The sequence below is a fragment of the Gossypium arboreum genome, chromosome 13, assembly GCF_025698485.1.
Source record: "Gossypium arboreum isolate Shixiya-1 chromosome 13, ASM2569848v2, whole genome shotgun sequence".
Classification (NCBI taxonomy): Eukaryota; Viridiplantae; Streptophyta; class Magnoliopsida; order Malvales; family Malvaceae; genus Gossypium; species Gossypium arboreum.
Window position 1 is genome coordinate 123,217,346 of NC_069082.1, and position 20,756 is coordinate 123,238,101.

Genomic DNA, 20,756 nt, shown 5'->3' on the forward strand with positions numbered 1-20,756 from the left:
CCCTCAAGGATCTAATGGAGGTGGTGTCGAGTTGCCAATGGAAAGCGATTCCTTGAGGAAGGACGAGGCTAACATAAGGGTGCCTGGCTAATGGAGGAGCAAGACTGAGTAGCTATGAGAGAGTGAGAGGATACTCAGAATGCTCAAGGCAAGAATGGTTGTTAGCCCAAGTGAGGTCCCATGAGGGGTCCAATGAGCGCAAGGAAAGGCACGTCGAGGAGCTGCAAGGAAGGGCACTATGAGAGGTCGAGAGTGAGATAGGTGGAGGAGATCGATCAGGCACCAAGGGAAAGTGCTAACTTGAGTAGCATAGAGAAGTCTGACGCTGTCCGTGCGAGCGAGCTAAGGCGATATCGAATGAAGAAATAGAGGCGGCTTCAACAAGAAGTGTGGAAAGGTTCCAACGAGAAGAGCAATGCTCACACAGGAGGCGTCGAGACTGTTCGAGGATTCAAGCGCAAAGCTCCCTTGGCAATGCCGGAGGAGATTCTCATGATCCGTCGGTGAGCAGTGTACCCCATGGTGCGGAGCACTGTGCACAGACCCCATTTGTTTGTCTTTGGAGACAAAAATATCAAAGATAAGCCAATCAGGATGAACATTTTTGTTCTCCAAAAGCAAGAAAAGAAAAAAAAAAAAATACTCCATTAAGATATCGACGCAAAGAATCAAAATTTCAATCGCTACCATTATCAGATACAAATAGGACTATTTATAGGGCCTTATGGTTTTATACTTTTATATAACTAGTGATAATGACACCGAAAGGAAAAGGAAAATTTGCTATTGGCTATAGGATGATTTCTGCTGCATTTGCTTCCTTAAGTTTCCAAGAGGACCATAATCCTTCTTTTCTACATCTTCTTTACAACTGCAACTACTAGTATTCAAATTTGTACCACATTTCAAACATATACCCTTGCATCTTGGATCACATATCGCATTAATAGTAATTTCCAAATGCACCAAGTCTCGTATATGCTTTGAAATATCGATTTCTTTTTCTTCAAGAGGGAAATAAAGCCGATCATCCCAATCAATCGATGCATCGTCATCGTCTTCCTGCACCCATTGGTTACTTCCATTAAAAGATTTAAAACCTTCCTTAAAGCTTGCTTCCATATCGATAATTTCAGGTTCTTCAGTGGGCTCTTCGCTTAGTAGAAGTGAGAAATTGGAGAATATGCACTCAGCAGCAGGCTCACCACACCTTCAACAGAAGGTTTCATACAATGTCATTTAGACTGAGGAAGACAAGGGTTTATAAAGGTAAAATTTATGCAGTTGAACAGTTAAAACAGAGTGCTTCGAGCCAATGCTGTGTCTAATGAAACCTGAATTTCAATCAGTGCAAAAGCATGAAAACTGTTTTGGGGAATATACATTTTTGGTACCTAAACTTGGCTTCAAGGTTCAAATTGGTACCAAGGCTTTTTTGGTCCAATTAAGTTCTTGAACTTGGCTTTAAGGTTCAATTTGGTACCTAAAGTTTAGTTTTGTCCAATTAGGTACCTGAACTTGGCTTCTTAGTTCAAATTGGTAGCTGAAATTGGCTTTTTTGTGCAAATTAGTACTTACAGTAAATTACTTATTTGAACAAATTTGAACTTTGAAGCCAAGTTTAGGACTAATTTGAACCCTAAAACGAAGTTTAAGTACCTAATTGGACCCAAAGAAAACCTTAGGTACCAATATGAACCTTGAAGCCAAGTTCAGGTACCGAAACGTACATTTACCCCGACTATTTTTTACCAAAACTCAATTGCAGGCAACAAAGCAGACCCTGAACCTTGTTAAGTGATAAAAGCTAGTACAATTACTTCAGCATCTATTGCCATGAGAAACAAAAAGAATAAATGGCATTAAAAAAGAAATGGCAAACTTTATCAAAACTTAAGAGCATGAACAAGTGCTGACTGGGGAACACTAAAATACCTGTTGCAACCGAGACTGATGACGGTTTTAATGATCCCATCAAGCCTCGTCTTTTGCTTCTTTCTTGTTACATCAATGGAGATCTGAACAGGTGTTCCATTTGGATAATCTTTGACATCCTTTGTGACCCTTAATCCCATCACTGACGCCCTAGATTTTGAGATATCACTAGACAGCTTTCCTAAACCAAGTCTCTCTAAGGTTGTGCAATACTCCATATGAGTAACAGAAGGTTTTCTGCTGTATATAACTGCCCCTTCCCACGGTGACCCCATGTCTTCAATATCTTCTTCATCCTCCCAATCAAAAGTTATGGTATCGTCATCGTCATCGGTGAAAGGCTGACTATTTTGGTTAATAGAAATTTTAACAGGCTTCAAAACATTCAGAGACTTGTTTCTAAAGATTTTATGGTTATTTACGGCCACGTTGCAAGAAAATTTGTAGTGATCAACAAAAGAACACAATGAACTCGATACAGAAGGTTGTCGGAATTTCATATCACATGTTTTAAATGGATTAAAATTTGAAGGAAAACTTAAGCAGGATGACGACATCAAGAGAGACATTTAGGTTCCTTGTTATTTGCAGGAGGTAGAAACTAAAGGTATAGAGAAAATTGATATGGTTTTTCCGAATATACTAAACTAAGAGACATGCAACAGATCAACGAAGTCTGCACAAAATTTATCATACATTAAAATCACACAAGGATAAATATCAATAGATATAATTGAAACTTCTATAAACCAAATGCAGATTCAGACATATTACAAAAATCTAGAAATATAGTTAAGGAATGAACACAACAGTTTTAATATGATAGAGACGTATGTTACTATCACTATGTTACTATCACTGTTCATTTTTGCCTGTTGAACTTGGGTAGGACATACCCAAGTCAGAACAAGAACAACAAAGATACAGACATTCACATTATGAGTGTTGTGACCAATTTTGGATTAAAAATGAACAATCAGCTTATTGCATGGAAGATACTAGCTCAATACAAATGATAATGAGAAATTAAACTCATTAATACAAGCATTCAAATATTAATCAGTAAGAATCAACAATCACAACGGATTGAATTGAATAGAATAGCAAACATCAAAATTCAAAGGACTGGAGGAGTCTAACATGGAATTAGCCCAAAACAAGCTTAACATGATTTGATTTCGGATAAACAAATGACCAAAGCATGAGTTTGAATCCATTGTATTATGCATTTCCAGAACTAAAATGAAAATATATTCACTTGCAGAGAAAAAAGCAGAATATGCGAACAAGATATTAATGAAATATAGAAGTTATAAGCCGAAATATACCAGCTCATGCTTCTGTTTGCTTTCTCTGTCTACGTTGGCTTTTATCCTTTCTCCTTCAAAGCTCTGCTCTTTTTTCTTCAAATCTGCTGTGCAACAGACTCCCTCATCTCCATTTTTTTTTCCTTTTATCCCTTTGGACCGTAGCCGTAAGGGCTTTTTATATAGCCAAACTGGGTTTTGTGTTGATGGGTTCACTGCCCACCAATCAATATGTACTTTTATAGACTTTGAAACCCAACTAATGAAACCCTACTAGAGAAGTAGAACCGGGTTTCATTAACTTCAATCCCTCCAATTGCATGGTCGGCTCTTGCACTAAGCATGCTACCCGTACCCACCTTGGGACTTGCAGAAAATAATAGATAAATTCCCACAAGTTGGATGGAATTTGACGAATTTATAAAGGGATACCCTCAGTTCCTGGTTCTCATCTATCTCTGCACAATACATACAAGTTGAGGCATTCATTATATAAATTGATGATCCAAGTAGTCTAGTTTTTCATTTGAATACAATATAGCAGCTGTATGTATGCATGTGTGTTGTGTAAGCGTATAGATTGAAATATAGCACAGCATTAGCTCTTAATAAACCACTCCCATTTTAGGCATTATTATTGTTTGTCTCTTTCTTCAGTGGAACTGTGTAGAGCTCTACCGCACTTGTTGCCCAGCATTTACTAAGAGGATGTTCTCTCTTCTTTCACTTTCATTTAGTTGTTGGGGGTTAATGCTTATCCCTTTATTCTACTCTTTTTTAAAGTTGGTTTTTTTTCATAAAAATATGTAATTAGAAGGGAGAAGAGATTTACAAATGCAAATATTAAACCTTGTATCAAATAATTTGAAACCTACACAAATTTATCATTACACCAGTAGTATGATTGGCTTTTAAAAAGGTTTGTTGGTTTCGAGTTTACATTAATGACAAGTAGAATTAATTTCTTGATATTTATATACATCCTTCATGTGTCCCTCCACGTGTCGTCATCAGACAAGTTACAAACTAATATGCCTATATCAGATGAACCTCCAATCAAGTGAATCTTAAACCACAATAGACGAACGAAGTACACATAAGAGTTTAGACTTATTAATTACCCAATTATGATAAAAAATCATATCCTAAAACGTCACATCAACACCGAACAAAGTATAACTCCAATATCACTGAGCTCAAAATTCGTGGGCATCTTTATCTCTCATGTATAAGCTCACCATAACATTTGAGAGAAAACCAGGACACAGAAATCAGCTTTCCTTCCTCCTCATTCTCCCCCTACCCACACCCATTTTTTAAGATCATTTTATCACCATCCAATGGTTCTCCACCCAATCGAGGGTGAACCAGAACCACCACCACAGCATTCTTCTCCTCCTCCTTGTTAATCTCACAGGTTAACAACGTTAAACTATCAAAACTGTGATAAATAAAATAAGATAACAAATATTGAGACACGAATAAAATAATAACCTATCCAAAGTGCCATCCATCAAGATACAACAAGTCCAATCATTCCTTGGATATCTCCTTAGGGCAGTTTGTCCAAACAAAAAGATCAACCTTCCATGGTGCGTGTGATGCTAAGTGGACAACCCCATCTATGAACACAATTAAGGATAATTTCGGTGCTCCAATTTGCCCAAAACAGGGGAGGTTGGTTTTGCAGCCCTAGGCAAAGGAGACATGAAACTCAGCACCAATGGCTGAAGCCAATCTTTTGTGGCTTGGATCTAACATTATCACGAATCAAAGATGACAAAAATCTGGTAATCATGCTTTTATAAAGTCTCTTCATGGAGATAATGATGCTTTAGTTCACTAAACCAAGCTTAAGCTTCACCATTATGGAGTAAACAAAAAGAAAATCACACAATTAAAATGAATTTCTCCATTGATGATGAAACTTCTCTAACATAAACAACAACGAGATACCAACACAACGCAAGCCCATAAGTATCTCAATTTATTAATTTTCACCCATTTATTTAACCTAGAAATAGCTCTGAGCTAAGCAAAACACCAAACACAATTGATAGATAAGTAATAACCAGAGTCTAAAGACACTTAAAAACGAAACAAATTACACCCAACATAGAGGAAAGGTGCAAATTTTCAGGAGACAACGCGGCCGACAACAGGGTACTTAGCTTCAAATTTCTTGACCCAATCGTTAAGGACATCCATCTCCTTTTCAGAGAGGCCGTCAAGGTTGGGACAGACATCTTCTTCGTTCTTGCTCATCTTTGCAAGAGCTCTGCTGGCATCTTTGCCGGCGAACATGGCGTAGGCACCACCAGGACCGTAGAAGGATTTGCCGGCGGTGACATCGTAGATGCGACCATTGATTGCAACGTAGATGGGCTTGGATGGGTCGGAGCCGTTGAATTGGATAAGTTGCTGAGGTGTAAGATCCATGGACAAATAGATGGAACTGAAACCAGACACCAAGAGGAAAGGGGGAGAACAGAACAGTGTTTTAAGTTCAACAACCACTAGTTTTGGCTTTGATTTGGTAATTGAATAAACTCAAGTTGAGTAGAGCTGAGGCACGTTTCTTTCTTTCTTTTCACCTTTTTTTTTTGGGTGAGGCCCCATTAGTTTCCAGATATGACCTCAAGAATTGGGGTTTTTTACATTAATTAATAAGTTAATTACAAAAATAGATTATGTTCCAAATTATTTACCAGAATCAACTGTTCTTTCTAATGCAATTATATAGTAGGTGATACTACCTCAAAAACTACAATTATAATTAATCAATGATCACAACTAAAAAAGAAAATAATTTTTTAAATGGTGTCGTCATTTTATACCACAACACTGATTTTTTTTTTGAAAAATATGAGTAATTTGTAAATACAAAGAAAGTAATTTTTTAAAAATATGAAAAATATTAGTGTCGCTTAATTAAGTGCCTGACACCAATTAAATTAAAAAAATAAAATTGGTTGCAATGTAATGAGGGAAGGGTTATTGTGACCGATCGATTACATTAACAACAATTAGGCAACATCAGTTTGACATTCCTACCGCCGATGTGACCAATCGGTCATAACAGCCCCTTTGCAGTACACTTTATATATATTTTTAATTCCCCTCCCCAAACCAATATTTAAAGATTGGTTCCTTCCCCTCCTCCCATACAAATTTTGGTGTTGAGCAATGGTAAAAAAAAAAAAAAAAAAAAAAAGGAGTTTTGGGTATCTTGTGAAATTGGTAAGGGTAAATTTTTTAATAATTTATATATTTTATTTTTAATGTTTAGATTTAGGATTTGTTATATATTTTTATAATTTATTTGTTGAAATTTTGGGGCAGCTTGTGAAACTAATGTCTAATGTGTATGTTGAAAGTTTTTGACTTTTATTTTTAAAATTTATGTTTAGGATTATATTTTAATTAATTATGTATACATTTTATTTATAGTGTTTTCGTTTTGGAAGTCAGCTTTTGAAACATAGAGGTAACCGTGCGCGATTGAAGTTTTCTTCTTTTTTTTATTTTTTATTTTTATTTTTTATATGTTTGTAATTTATATTTGATTAGATTAGTTAGGTTTATATATATATATATATATATATATATATATATATTAAAAAGATGTTTATGTTTTAATATTTATTTGTGTAGAATAGAAATTTCTAATTTCAAACATTCGAGTTAAGGTAATTTATTTTATATTTTTCTGTTTAGTTGGTGATTAATATTATTATGTGAATATTTCACTTAAAAGATACTGAAAAAAATTATTTACAAAATGGATTGAGATAAAAGTATTTAATTATGAAAATAGGTTGAGTTAAGAATTATTTACGAGAATGTTGTTATTATCCATAGTTATTTAACCGTCTTAAAATTACAAAAAATATTTACAAAAATGTGGTTGGAAAAATTTATTTACTGGAATATTTGGAAATATTATATTGTTTCAATATGATATATTTATTCAATTTTGTTTGTACAACTATATCGAAATGTCTTCATTGATAAGAGCACTGATAAGAGCACCCAATCATACTACTTTGATGATTGATGTGTTGGTAGAATACATAATTGCTACTTGTTATTTATTTAAATAGGAATGTTGTGTATTTAAATTGAAAAAACATAATTGCTATTCACGATTAATTTATAAAAGTGCATGTCATTAATATTTTATTTGGCATTTTTAAGTTATGGTGTAATTGGTTATGAATAGAGTGATTACCATGTCTTGAGAGTGCATGTCCACACTTTGAACTACGAGTCGGACGATTGTATTTTCTCATATTTAAGTGATGCGGGATTTGGAACGACAATATTGATTAAGACATTTGATCTTAGTTCTAACTTGATATCAACCTTCGTTGAAAGGTGACGCTCGGAGACCCGTACATTTCAATTGTCGTGTGAGGAGTGCACCATCATTTTAAAAGATGTTGCATTGCAAATTGGGCTCCCACTTGACGAGCTACAATAACGGGTTCAAGTAAAGTGACTAGTGTTGTGTCTCTTTGCTATCAGTTACTTGGATGATCACTAGCTAAAGGTGCTACTAAATTTAGCAATTTAAAGTTTTGTTTGCTCAAACATAATTTCAAAACTTTACTAAATGATGCCTCTGAGTCGGAGAAGATGTGCGCTGCTCAAGCATTTATATTGGAGTTAATAGGGGGTGCTCATACCGAACTCAACTAATAATAGAGTTCATTTAATGTACTTGTCTCTATTAGTAGATTTTCAAGTTTTTGGTTCATACAGTCGACAATCAATATCAATATAGGAATCGTGGGCATGCATTTCACCATTGGCATGATGTAGTTACAGATTAATTTCACATCAAGTTTCCCATGATCTTACATCATCTTTACAACAGTGCATGTATGAGGCCTTACATATTTTTGAATCTCCCATAGTTGTGGCCTTTGAATCAATGCAGCTTGTACCTACCAGTTGCAACCTTTTGTAGACCTCCAACACTTCTCGATTTATAATGTTAGTTTAGGTACAACCACTTTGTAGTCCACCAATAGTTTCATGTATGCTTCTTGATGGCAGGTACACATTCCTCTTTATTTGGGAATTGTTGACCTATAGCCAACTCATCTAATTCAAAATCTGACGTCAACCTGTGGGAAGATACTATATTCAGGTATTCTAGGAAGTTAGATGCATGAACAACATTGGGATCTACACTCAGCATACGAGTGGAAAGGCTTCTACATTATCATCATGATAGCTCGCGTATTCGTTATCAATAACATCAAAACCTTATCAAGATTAGGGTCACTAAATTCCTCCCTTTAGTGACCGGAATCATCATCATTATCGGGTCTTTCTTTACTATCTCTATCAATACCAATCACCAATTGATGTATCTGTAAATAGGGATCCAAATTAGGGTTATTATACAAAATAGAAGCATTGTGTGAATTTTTGCCCGATGTTAATGTCGCTCCATAATTGTACTGTTTTACCCAACCAACATTCAGATTAAAGTCAAACTTATGTATAGAAGATCGCCTATCCACAAACACTTTTGGAACCTTTATATATGGGTTGTGAACTATATATTGTTTGTTTAATGGAGTGACATTTTGTACCAGTTCAACATCCGCTAGCTCAACAAACAATTCATCTGGTTCAACGTTATCAAGCGAGTAATACAGTGCGATCATAGTCTCCACATCATCATCCTCTATAAATTGCATCTCCCTATATTTGCACAGGTTTGACAAAACTGAGAATTTGTAGAATAGTCTGGACATCCTCCATTTACAACGTCAAGGGGTTTTCGCACCAATCTTTTGTTTGATTACACTCTTGTTAAACTTCATTCCTATTTGATGGTGCGATTCAAATACACAACCAACTTCCATATGACAAATTACCCCATTGAAATGGACATATATGAAGAATTGGTTATTCATCTTTTATACTAAATCAGTAAAATAAATTAAAAACAATATATATTAGTTGTTATTAAAACAATTTATACCATATTAAAGCATTAAAAGACTATGTATAAAAAAAAAATTTGCAAGTCATACTAGAAATTATTAACACTATATATTCACATAATTATACATAATAGTAAAATAAAATGAAATGATATAAAAATAAGGGTAATCTACAAAAGCAGTCACTTTTGTTTGTTTGATTACATTTTAGTCACTTATGTTTGAAATGTTACGTTTTAGTTACTTATGTTATTATTTTGTTACGAAGTGATCACTCTACCGTTAAGTTCCGTTATCTCTCTAACGGTAATCCTACGTTGCAGTCCAACTAGATTTTAAATGTTAACTTGGATTTCTAAATGGGATAAAATAGATTTTTAATTAAAAATTAATTAATTAAAATTTTAAACCTAAACCTTAACTAAAAAAAATGTTCATCTCCTCTTTTTAATTTTTCTTCCACCTCTTCTTTTTTTCAATGGATTTTTTTTTTCTCATTTGACTGGAAAAACTATTATTAAGATCAAAATAGTTGAAATCAAATTGACTGCTTCATAAAGATGGATTCAATGGAGGGTTCAGGTATGTCTTCTTTGCATTCCTCTATCTCTTTTATTCAATACTGAAAAACAAAAGATTAGATTTTTTATTGTTTAATAAAAACCCTAAATTAAAATTATTGATATTTTCTTCTACCTTTATTTTGCGTCAATAGACATATCATAAAATACAACCAGAAACATGTTTTCATGAACATGTTCCATTCAAGCTAATTTGAAAATTTTCAGAAAAGGGTTGTTACTTTCACTGTTATTGTTCCTAAGTATTATATTTTCTAGTTCTTTCACAGTTCATGAATAATTGGCTGCTCAATTAAATTTTTTCTAATCTGAATCAATTTGTATGTTTACAATCTCTTTGTGGGTATTCCAGATTATTCTTTCTTATTGCTGGTTTTAACTATTTTGATATCTTAATAATAATTTTTCCAGTCAAATGAAAAAAAAACCCATTGATAAAAAATAAGAGACAGAAGGAAAATTAAAAAGAGGAGATGAACAGTTTTTTTAGTTAAGGTTTAGGTTTGAAAATTTTAATTAATTAAAATTTTTTTAATTAAAAATCTATTTTCATCCCATTTAGAAATTCAAGTTGGCACCTAAAATCTAGTTGGACTGCCACCTAGGGTTACCGTTAGAGAGATAACGGAACTTAACGGTAGAGTGATCACTTTGTAATAAAATAATAACATAAGTGACTAAAACGTAACATTTTAAACATAAGTGACTAAAATGTAATCTGAGGCAAACAAAAGTGGCTATTTTTGTAGATTACCCAAAAAATAATTCTAAACTAACTTATCAACTCAAACTTGATTTTTGAAATGAAAAACAATTATTCTTAATCTTCAATCTTGATTTCTAATAGTTGTAGGAACACAAGTTTGAGGCTTTGGAACTCTTTAAAACTTAAGATTTCTTTCATTTAACTATAACAACTCAATTTTCTTCTCTCTATTTGTTTCCAAAATAAATAAATAAAAATAACAAAAAAAAATTGGTTTTTTTCCAAAAAGGAGGGGTTTAAATTCTATTTGGTGTCGCCTTATTAGTTAATGACACTGCTTAAATTCTCTTTGCCTATTACCCAAGGAGATGCATAGGTGGCAGAAAGTGGTATTGTCACCCTATACGGCGGCATCGGTATTTTGATACAAACATATATAGCCAAGTAAATTGAAAAATGGGGAAATTAGAAATTTCAATATTGTCGTATAAGGTGATAACACCACTTAAAAAAAATGACAACTGCAATCATTGATTAATCCTAGTTGTACTTTTTGAGTGGTGTTGCCTAACAACATGGCAACACCGAAAAATACTATACAAAACAACTCATTTTCGTAAACAATTTAGAAGGCACCCTATTTTCATAATCAATTTCTTGTTGTATTATTAATGTAAAAAAATCTCAAAAAATTGCATTTTAGAAATATTTAATAGATTAAAATACACTTTAATTTCTTGTATACTTCTTGCATTTGAAATTTAGATAGTTTTACTTTTATATTGAGAAATTTAGTCATTTAACTTTTTAGATTAAAAACTACAAGTCTAATTGTTAATATCGTTAAATTTATTCTATTAACAAAATTATTAGAAACAAAACTCCAGGTGTTTGTGTTGTCCATACTTTTGAATTTAGCATTCCTACCTTTTATTTCAAAAAATGTAGTCACCCTGCTTTTAAATTTAAAAATGTAAGTCTATTAGTTTATATTGTTAAAATTCTTTTATTAAAGTCAAGTTCATTACAACATCATTTTTTTTATTGTTACATGACTATTAAGTGAGTATGTTTTTAATTTCAAAATGTCACTCTTGTGAAATTAATAAAAAGAATTTTATGGGATTAATAATTGAACTTAAAAAGTATAAAGACTAATTTCCCTAAAAACTTTCTAGGTTTCATACTTATGTTGGTTCTCAAATAAATTTAGAGACAAATCATGTAGAACTATAACTAGCATAGGGAGTAAACAATCAAACAAAAGTTGAAATAATCTAGAAACAGTGGATGAGGAGTCGAACAAAATTCAAACTATTGGAGAGAATCTAACAAATCACACACAACAGCGAACGAATGAACAAGCATAAGTCCAACTAATCTGAAAATAGATTAGACAAAAATAAAACCAATCCGTAAAGAATTAGACAAAAAACACAAAACACACCCACATCTTAAGAAAGAGACCAACGCATCGCAATTGCGGAAGGTAAAAATTGAACTTGTGCCTTCCAAGTATGAGGTCTCAACTTTAACCAACATTTTCAAATCTTCATTGGCAATCAAGTCGAATTTTTAAATAGAAAAACTATTTCATTCCACCAAATTATAACTCTTAAGCACGTTAAGTTATGTCACGCTGTTTTCAAAATTTGATGCGCCAATATATTATCATACGTGTAATGTCATGCCAATTTGTTATTTTCTCATATTACTCACTAAAAATCCAATTAATGGATTGACAACTGTCATTTGCATCAAATTTAAAATTTTAAATTTTGAAAAGTATAGAGAATTAGGGCTAGTTTACCATTGAGATTGAAAAATGTTGTGAAAAAATAGTTTTAAAAAGTTTGATATTGTTTACCATTGATGTCAAAAAGTATTCTTGAGAAAATAAAATGTCAACTTTAAATATGATATTGTAAAATACAAAATTTAGTGGGGGGATAAAAATGTAACTTCACTGAGAAATATTTTTCCAAAAAGCCAAAAGCTACAAATTTTGGTTTTTTTGCATGGGTTAAAATATTAGTTTAAAATCAATATTTGGTTTTAAGAAGTTGCTTGCCAATATTTTTTGTCCAATATTTTTTTTTTGTTTGAAATCAATGTTGAGGTTAAAAATTGCATTTCAACCTCGATGGTAAACAAAAGTTTAGAATTATCTAATTATAGGATATGTATCAAGCCTACAACTATACATAATACAAGATTAATAATCGAATTAAATCAAATAGATTTAACTATTGGGATAAGACTAAAATTTTAAAATATAAAAATAAATTAACTAAAAATGACTAAATTATAAAATAAAAAATTAAAATACAAAAACTCATAAAATAACAGAATTTAACCTTATTTGCTGTATGAACAAATTTGATATTTTGCTTAAAGGAAATGGAATCTTTTATTAGTACTTAATTTTCTCATAATTCTCAATTGCTACAAAGCTTACATAATATATATTTTTTTGGTAATAAGATATAAATCGCATCAATTACAAACTAACAGTAGGATCAGGGTTGGATAACCAAAACGTTTGTCAAATCGTATTTGATCATCAATAGATGGGGGAGCCACATGAAAAATTCTCATACCAATAAGAAAATTTTCATCAGATGAACTAAAGTATTAGCAGCAAAGTTCACTTATCTAGACACTTACTTTATGAACACTCTCCACTTACAACTGCATAGTTCATGAGTACGCAACATCAATTCTCTATTTGAATATCTTTTATAATCTCCCCAAATACCTCTGATAGCTAAAACACAATTTACTCATTTATACTTCCAAGCTAATTACAGGCCATGATAAATAGCTCAAAATTCAGCTTATAACACACTACATCTCTCAATATTTCTTCCTAATCCCTACATTCATATAAGCTCTTTCTGATACAATATATAAAATTATTAATAACATCTCTTAAACTTTAAATAAAAGAATAATGTACTTCGATACTCAATTTAGAACAACAATCTGCAAAAGTCAATGTCTTAAAGTCGGTTCTGAGTCCTGACCAATGAAAACAAGAAAAATGTTTTATGGCCATCAGTCGGTCAATAATAAATCCAAAGCAAAAAAAAAAAAAAAGGACCCTCCAAGCATTTTCTGCAATCTTCTACATCCCCTGTTTCAACTCTTAATTTCACCGAATCAACTCTGTAACCCCATTGATTTTTCTGCACCAACCTTGCCAAATCTCATATGTTATCCTTCTTTTAATCATTTAACTTCCATTGAACTTCCCAAAAATTATCTGATTTTTCGTTTGCTTATCCTTATATCATACATTGTTATTACCAGTTTAACAAAGTTTACCGCTTTATTGTGGTAGTATATCAGCTTCATAATCTCAATTCGAAGCTTTTTTTTTTCATCAATATCAACATGTGCTTAAGGAGCTCTTCGTACACAAGCCCCAAACCCTGCAAACACCTAGCAGATTACAAGCTCAGGCATGCTTTCAATGGCTATGATTCCCTCCAAAATTGCCTCAAAACCACCCCAATTGGAAGAACTAGAGTTGATAATCACAATACTAAAACACCCAGATGCAATTTCTGTAATGGGTATCAAGGCAGGCTTTATATTTGTTTGATGTGCTCATCCATATCATGTTCGACCCACATTCTTTTGCATACCCAATCCAAGTCCGGCCATGACGTAGCGATCGACATCGAAAGATCGGAGCTTTATTGCTGTTTGTGTTGTGATCAGGTATACGATCCTGATTTCGACAAGGTTGTCGTGTCTGAACAAATCAAGGGCTCCTGTCCTGGGAGATCGAACAAGAGGAGGAGATTAAATTCAGGGATGGAATTGGATTTGAAGAAGTCGAAACAGTTGATTGCAATGAGAGATGGGAGAGCTAAATCGTGTTATCCATTGGGATTAAGGGGATTAAACAATTTGGGTAATACTTGTTTTATGAACTCAGTGTTGCAGGCTTTGCTTCATGCTCCTCCTTTGAGGAATTATTTCTTGAGTGATCACCATAACCGTGATGAATGCAAGAGAAGATATGGTGAAAAGCTATGCTTGCTTTGTGATATTGGTGCTCTTGTTTCAGCTATGTTCTCGGGTGATCGATCCCCTTACAGTCCAGCTCAGTTTCTTTACAGGTGCCTAAGTAATTTGCAATGCTTTTAATGTTATGATGTGAATAGAACTAGGTCTGTTTTGGTTACTTTGTTTAAGCCTTAAATCGAGACAAATTTTTTCTGCTTGTATGTTGTACTCAATCTATTTGGTTTTCCATCTAAAGACTGATGGATTTGTGCTTGTTTTTTTGAAGTTGGTGGCAGCATTCATCGAATTTAGCTAGTTATGAGGAGCAGGATGCTCATGAATTCTTCATTTCAGTTTTAGATGGGATCCATGAGAAAGAAAGCAAAGTAAGAAACTCTAGCAAAGGTAACAAGGTGCTGTGATGATGTTTGCTTGCTTCAAATTAATGTCATATATGTACTATTAGGTTGTCGAGGTGGTAATTGTTCTCTATCGCATACGTTGTTGTGCGGTAGTCATAAATACACAATTATGCTAATAATGCATGCAGTTGAGGTTATCCGGTACCGATACTAGGGGCAGAGTAAGAAATTTGATTAGTTAACATGCATAACTTGTAGAGGTAAGAAATTTGATTCTACGACTCGGAGTAGGAGAATAGTCACATACATGTAGCCATAAGTAGGAACACATGTTCTCACTTTGGTCAGAAATTACTCGGAATAGTCATTTGGGCGTTTGTAGATATTCCTCTCTAACTGAAAATGCGGATTGTATTTTACTCATGATGTTATTCTTTTGCACAGATGATGGAGATTGCCAATGCATTGCTCATAGGGCATTCTCGGGGTTGTTGAGATCTGATGTCACTTGTACGACTTGTGGATTTACTTCCACAACTTACGATCCTTGTGTTGATATTTCACTCAACTTGGACACAGTTAACTCATCTGCAGCTGAGAAGACGGGTTTGTCTACTCTATCAGGTTGCCTGAATTTGTTTACGAGAGCAGAGAGGTTAGGTTCTGACTCGAAACTCCATTGTCAGAATTGTCAAGAGCTACGGGACACATCGAAGCAACTGTCTATTAGTAGACTCCCATTGGTGCTTTGTTTACACATAAAGAGATTTGAACACTCTTTAATCCGAAAAACATCAAGGAAAATCGATCAATATTTGCAGTTCCCTTTCGCATTGGACATGACCCCATATTTGTCATCCTCGATTGTTAGAAGCAGGTTCGGGAATAGAATGTTTGCTTTCGAATGTGAAAACACCGATAGTTCAGCTGAATACGAGATATTTGCTGTGATTGCTCATTCGGGAATGCTGGAATCTGGGCATTATGTGACGTATCTGCATGTAAACAACCAGTGGTATAAATGCGATGATGCTTGGATATGTGAAGTTGATGAGGGGATAGTGAGAGCTTCACAGTGTTATATGTTGTTCTATGTTCAGAAACTGCTTTACTACAAAGCAAATAAGGATTTAAGTTGCAATGTGAGTGTAGAGTCCAGATGAAAGTTGGATAATGCTGGGTAATTTATAATCTTCGGACGAAGGTGAACCGAAGAGCCAGTGAGAATGAAGCAAACATTATTCTTTGTTGGGAGTATTCCCTTAGATTCGAGCTCGAGAAATTTCCGAAGTTTAAGCCATTGGACTTGTCCAAGTGAAATCAATTCTTTTTCATGTTGGGATTCCCAAAAGCTTTGAATTATTTTTGTTTAGATTTGATTGCTGTTAATTTCGGAAGGGCCACTCTGAAGATGAATAAAAAGCTGAAAATATTCATCAATAGTTCCTCAATGTATGTCCATTTTGTGAAGTGAGGTGTTTGATAGAGTTGTGTAAATAAGTTGTTTCCACAGTGGAGATGGCTCTGTTGTGTTGCCATTATATAGAGATAACAAGCCAGTGCTTAATTTGGTTCTACCACGTTATCTACCACGTTATCAGAAGTATTTTGCATTTTCTGTAAATAAAGGAATAAAAAGACTAGGGTATTACGACAGTCAAGACATTCAACCTGAGCTTTTCACAGAAATATCAAATATAACAGAAAAGAAAATGATTGATGGTAGAATCACAAGAAGCCCCTCCCTCAACAAATATCAGAATTAAGTATTTTTCTCAATCAGCTATAAAAATAACAACTCGGTTCAAAAATGAGAATTGAAGTATACATTTTAAAGCAATGAGTATATCTTAACCTAAGACATTGGTCCATGAATATGACAAAAGAACACAAAGCAGATCCCGGTTTTACACACTAATCAATCTTGACAGATGAGTAGATAAGTCTTGTGAACCAAAAGCACGCATAAAATCCGATGGTGCCCGTTAGCACAAAAAATGCATACGAAGCGATTAGCATGTACCCAAAGTACAGGAGCCCCGAAACCAGCTTAGTGATCTCAAGCTTTGTGAAGAAATAGAATGTAGCGTAGAGGAATAGGTACAAAGCCGAAGAGCCGGATGTGAGATATGATCTCCACCACCACAGATAATCCTCACTGCATAATTGGAAGTAGCAAAGCACAATGGTTATTTCAGCACAAGTGATAAGGAGGATAATGAATACCAAGAACAGGAAACCAAAGATGTAGTAGAACTGGTTCAGCCAGATTGAGGTGAGAATGAAGAACAGCTCGATGAAAACAGCTCCGAATGGAAGAATTCCTCCGATCAGAATAGAAAAAGTCGGGTTCATATACCAAGCTTGCTCTGGGATCTGCCTTGGGATTTTGTTCGTCTTCACAGGATCCTCAATTGCTGGCTTCTTGAACCCAACATAACCACCCACAAAAACAAGTGGAACTGAAATTCCGAACCACATGAGGACCAGAGCAAACATTGTCCCAAAAGGCACGGCCCCAGAAGACTTCTGGCCCCATATAATTGCATTTAAGACAAAGAAGATGGCAAAGACAATGCCTGGGAACATGCACGCAGTCCTAAAAGCTAATTTCTTCCATTCTGCTCCTTTAAACATTTTGTACAGACGTGCAGAAGCATAGCCCGCAAAAATGCCCATGAAGACCCAAAGTAAAAGCATAGCTGTCATCAGACCACCTCGGTTTGAAGGGGAAAGAAATCCAAAAACGGCAAAGATCATGGTAACAAGTACCATGCCCAAAAATTGAACACCGGTGCCAACATAGACACAGAGTAGATCAGAATTAGATGGAGGCCTGAAAACATCCCCATGGACAAGCTTCCATCCTGTCTCTTCTTGGGCTTCTTCCTGAGTCTCAAGTTCGTTATACCTAGAAATGTCACGGTATAGTGTCCTTAGCATGATCATTGCTACCATTCCCGAAAGGAAGAGAACAATCATCAAAGAATTGACAATTGAGAACCAGTGTATTTGGTCATCATTCATTAAAAGATATGCATCCCACCTAGATGCCCACTTCACATCACTCTCCTGAAAGTCGCACAGAAAAATTTAAGAATACTAGCACCTCATAGATTTATATGTCAGAAACTTAATTCAAGAAAATGTTATACAATAGAGAGTTTTTTCCAAGTAATAATATCAACAGAATCTACTTAAACACAATACAAGCTTTAAGGGTTCAGCTCAAGGTTGCCATTGGAAAATTTTAACATTGCAATTGTCAACCCTACAAATTATTTGAAGTTGAAGAACTCACCTGGTATTCAACATCATAGGTGAATATTATCTCCTTTTTTGCTTCAACTTCTTGAGGAGTGTTAGAATTAACAACTGTGCGTTTATTATGGGGGTCGCATGTTGTTAAACGACTTTTTTCATTCCATTTCCCCTCATATTCATGTTTAATACTGCATTGTTTTAGTATATAAAGAAAATGTATCAAACACAATACAACAATCTCGGTCACAGAAACCTAGAATTAAAATTATTAGAATATGCTAGACTCAAAGGAGCTAACCTGTATGGTTTAACCTCAAAACCCACAATTCTAGCAGAGTCAGTTTGCGGATCCCTATGATATTTGACAGTAAATGCTAAATGGTTGTGAATGAAATATTTTTCTTCCTTGCTCTGCACATAACCAGAAAACATAAGCAAACACAGATATAGTAGCTAATTACATCCACAAACAAAGGAAATTTTAATACTTGTAATAGATATTATGTTTACCCCACTATATTGCCCTTTGAGCCCAACATGGTAGCCAAGCTGATAAACAGTAGAAGAATCCTGATCTAATCTTCTAATGGGGACAACAAGGGGAAGGTTATCCAGTATCCTGTCAATTGAACCACAAATTAATTAGACAGAGATCCTAGGCAACAGCTATAAAAAGATTGAAAGATGAATTCCATGTCCGAATAAGCAAATGGCATACATATTGACTCGATATTCATCATCAATCTTCTCCTTAAATAGCTTTGCAGTTTTGGCATCAAGTGTAATGCGGCAAAGAACAGTACACATATGTGGCTCTCGCATTTTAAACTACATTAATTGGAGTCAATAAGAACAAGTTAATGGCCATAGAATAAACAACCAACACTAAATCATCAGAAATACTGAAAACTGACCACATAAGGAGAGTTTTCAATTCGGTCACCACGAAGCACTTCCCCAAGATTCTCTGCACTGTCAACAATCTTTTCAGGTGGACAAAAAGGAAGCGAATAGTACGAGTAAGGAAGTTGAGTCTTTATAGATGTCAATTTGTTCACTTTCACCTTCAAAGGATCTCCCTGCAAACCCCCAACAAAAGAATCAAAACTAAAGAGGACCAAAATGATTCTTTAATGAACAGTCCCAACTATCACAGCATGTAGTGAGAACTTAGTTTTTAATCAAAGTCATTATCGATCAGGTACGCAATGTAACTAATCACCATAAAGATCAAGCACACTTTGGCGCTTCCACTAATACATTATGTAAATTGAATCTCGTTCCTTAAGCAATAATTACAGAACATGATTAACATAAAGTACAATCGCAAATGCCATGGATAAATGCAAGACCGGAAGAAAATTTTAAAAACTAGCTAAAAGTGTGGACACTCAACGTTTTGAAATAAAAGAATCAAAACGGCAAACGAAAATCATAAAGTGAAATGAAGTTAATTGTTCTAATTTCTTGTTTAAAAAAAAACCCCAGCTGAATCTGAGACGGTTTTTCCACTTCCAACACGCATGCAAAAAAATTCATTAATTTTCCTTCTCGTAGAGATCATATACGTATCTTATTATTCTATAAAAAACAAACAGAGTTGAAAGTGAAGATACAAAATAAAAACCATATCAATAAATAAAGAAGAGAAGAGAAAGGGAAAGACGACCTTCTGGAAGTCCTCGGGGGCAACACCGGGGAGGTAGAAGCAGTGAGCGGCATGGATCAGGAAAAGGAAGAGAATCGGCCATATGATGGTGGCAGTTAATCGGTGCATAGATCTGGATCCAGATTCCATTTTGACGGGGTTGGAGAAGGAAACTCTCTCTTTGAGAAGGAAGAGGAGAGGGGAAATGAGATCTGATAAAAGAGAAGAGCTTATATGTTGTTGTTTTTTAATCTTTTTTAAAATCTGCCGTGGAATTTGATTTTTCTTATCGACCGTGTGGTGACCGGCGGTGGCCAGTCAATTCGTATTCGAGTGTCGGTCATGGTCATGGTCTTGTGGATTATTATTATGTCTTTTGGGATTGGACTGATCTATTTAGGCCCATTCTTTTTTTTTTTTGTTTTTTCTCTGAGATTTCATTTCCGGGTTTGTAAGCCGGTTTGGAAAACAACTCCCTCTAACATCTGATCATGGCCGGGTCGGATCAGATTCGAGTCGAGTATAAGAATGATATTAAAATATTTTATATTTATTTAAACTTAGTCCGATCTGAAATATGGGCCCAAAATTTTGCCCAAATCTAAACTCATTTTAGACTTACCCGTATTATTTTTAAAAAATTTTAAACAAATATTATATTATATTATTTTAATTTTTTATTGAATTTTTTTATATATTCATCTTAATATTATTTTAATATTTACATTAGAATAGTATTATATATTTAGTATGAGTTTATTTTTTAATGTGTTTTAAAATACATAATATATAAAAATAACAAAATATAAAGTATTATAAACTTAAAAATAGGTCGGGCCGGGCTCGGGCCTTGAATATTCAAGACCAAGCTCTACTCATATTTTAAACGAGCCTAATTTTTTACCCAAGCTCATTTATCGGGTCTAATATTTTTATCTAAACCTTCCTAAATTTCAGGCGAACCTTCAAATCT

At 34.1% G+C, this 20,756-nt stretch overlaps 4 protein-coding genes across 6 annotated transcripts; 1 reads left to right on the plus strand and 3 right to left on the minus strand.

The window, feature by feature from the left end:
- Window positions 1–626: 626 nt before the first annotated feature.
- LOC108461910 (large ribosomal RNA subunit accumulation protein YCED homolog 1, chloroplastic) lies at window positions 627–3,759 on the minus strand. Of its 2 annotated transcripts, none has more exons than XM_053024086.1 (3): window positions 3,264–3,759; window positions 1,936–2,224; window positions 627–1,210 (listed from the first exon to the last, which is right to left on the minus strand). In XM_053024086.1, the coding sequence occupies exons 2-3, from the start codon at window positions 2,208–2,210 to the stop codon at window positions 784–786; spliced, it is 702 nt and encodes a 233-aa protein (XP_052880046.1). In that variant the 5' UTR covers window positions 2,211–2,224; window positions 3,264–3,759; the 3' UTR covers window positions 627–783. The 2 variants fall into 2 exon arrangements, with proteins under 2 accessions (XP_052880046.1, XP_017617381.1); XM_017761892.2 differs by having other exon boundaries at window positions 1,936–2,611.
- A 1,372-nt stretch (window positions 3,760–5,131) lies between these two features.
- Window positions 5,132–5,831, minus strand: LOC108461609 (probable steroid-binding protein 3). Its single transcript, XM_017761502.2, has one exon. The coding sequence runs from the start codon at window positions 5,679–5,681 to the stop codon at window positions 5,379–5,381; it is 303 nt and encodes a 100-aa protein (XP_017616991.1). The 5' UTR covers window positions 5,682–5,831; the 3' UTR covers window positions 5,132–5,378.
- A 7,587-nt stretch (window positions 5,832–13,418) lies between these two features.
- LOC108463728 (ubiquitin C-terminal hydrolase 22-like) lies at window positions 13,419–16,871 on the plus strand. The gene is made up of 3 exons (XM_017763628.2): window positions 13,419–14,622; window positions 14,796–14,914; window positions 15,316–16,871. The coding sequence occupies exons 1-3, from the start codon at window positions 13,889–13,891 to the stop codon at window positions 16,032–16,034; spliced, it is 1,572 nt and encodes a 523-aa protein (XP_017619117.1). The 5' UTR covers window positions 13,419–13,888; the 3' UTR covers window positions 16,035–16,871.
- On the minus strand, window positions 16,549–20,150 carry LOC108463725 (transmembrane 9 superfamily member 8-like). 2 transcript variants are annotated; one of them, XM_053024013.1, is made up of 8 exons: window positions 19,805–20,150; window positions 19,050–19,214; window positions 18,854–18,963; window positions 18,646–18,754; window positions 18,434–18,546; window positions 18,173–18,323; window positions 17,918–17,943; window positions 16,549–17,782 (listed from the first exon to the last, which is right to left on the minus strand). In XM_053024013.1, the coding sequence occupies exons 1-8, from the start codon at window positions 19,931–19,933 to the stop codon at window positions 16,786–16,788; spliced, it is 1,800 nt and encodes a 599-aa protein (XP_052879973.1). In that variant the 5' UTR covers window positions 19,934–20,150; the 3' UTR covers window positions 16,549–16,785. The 2 variants fall into 2 exon arrangements, with proteins under 2 accessions (XP_052879973.1, XP_017619115.1); XM_017763626.2 differs by having other exon boundaries at window positions 16,549–17,943.
- Window positions 20,151–20,756: the final 606 nt, after the last annotated feature.

Coding starts and splice junctions, on each gene's coding strand:
- LOC108461910 (XM_017761892.2), bottom strand. CDS start 2,504: ATGTCTCTCTTGATGTCGTCATCCTGCTTAAGTTTTCCTTCAAATTTT. Junction 1,211..1,935: donor ATCAGTCTCGGTTGCAACAG/GTATTTTAGTGT, acceptor CTTCTGTTGAAG/GTGTGGTGAGCCTGCTGCTG.
- LOC108461609 (XM_017761502.2), bottom strand. CDS start 5,681: ATGGATCTTACACCTCAGCAACTTATCCAATTCAACGGCTCCGACCCA.
- LOC108463728 (XM_017763628.2), top strand. CDS start 13,889: ATGTGCTTAAGGAGCTCTTCGTACACAAGCCCCAAACCCTGCAAACAC. Junction 14,623..14,795: donor CCAGCTCAGTTTCTTTACAG/GTGCCTAAGTAA, acceptor GTTTTTTTGAAG/TTGGTGGCAGCATTCATCGA. Junction 14,915..15,315: donor AGTAAGAAACTCTAGCAAAG/GTAACAAGGTGC, acceptor TCTTTTGCACAG/ATGATGGAGATTGCCAATGC.
- LOC108463725 (XM_017763626.2), bottom strand. CDS start 19,933: ATGGAATCTGGATCCAGATCTATGCACCGATTAACTGCCACCATCATA. Junction 19,215..19,804: donor CCCCCGAGGACTTCCAGAAG/GTCGTCTTTCCC, acceptor GGGGGTTTGCAG/GGAGATCCTTTGAAGGTGAA. Junction 18,964..19,049: donor TTGAAAACTCTCCTTATGTG/GTCAGTTTTCAG, acceptor CAATTAATGTAG/TTTAAAATGCGAGAGCCACA.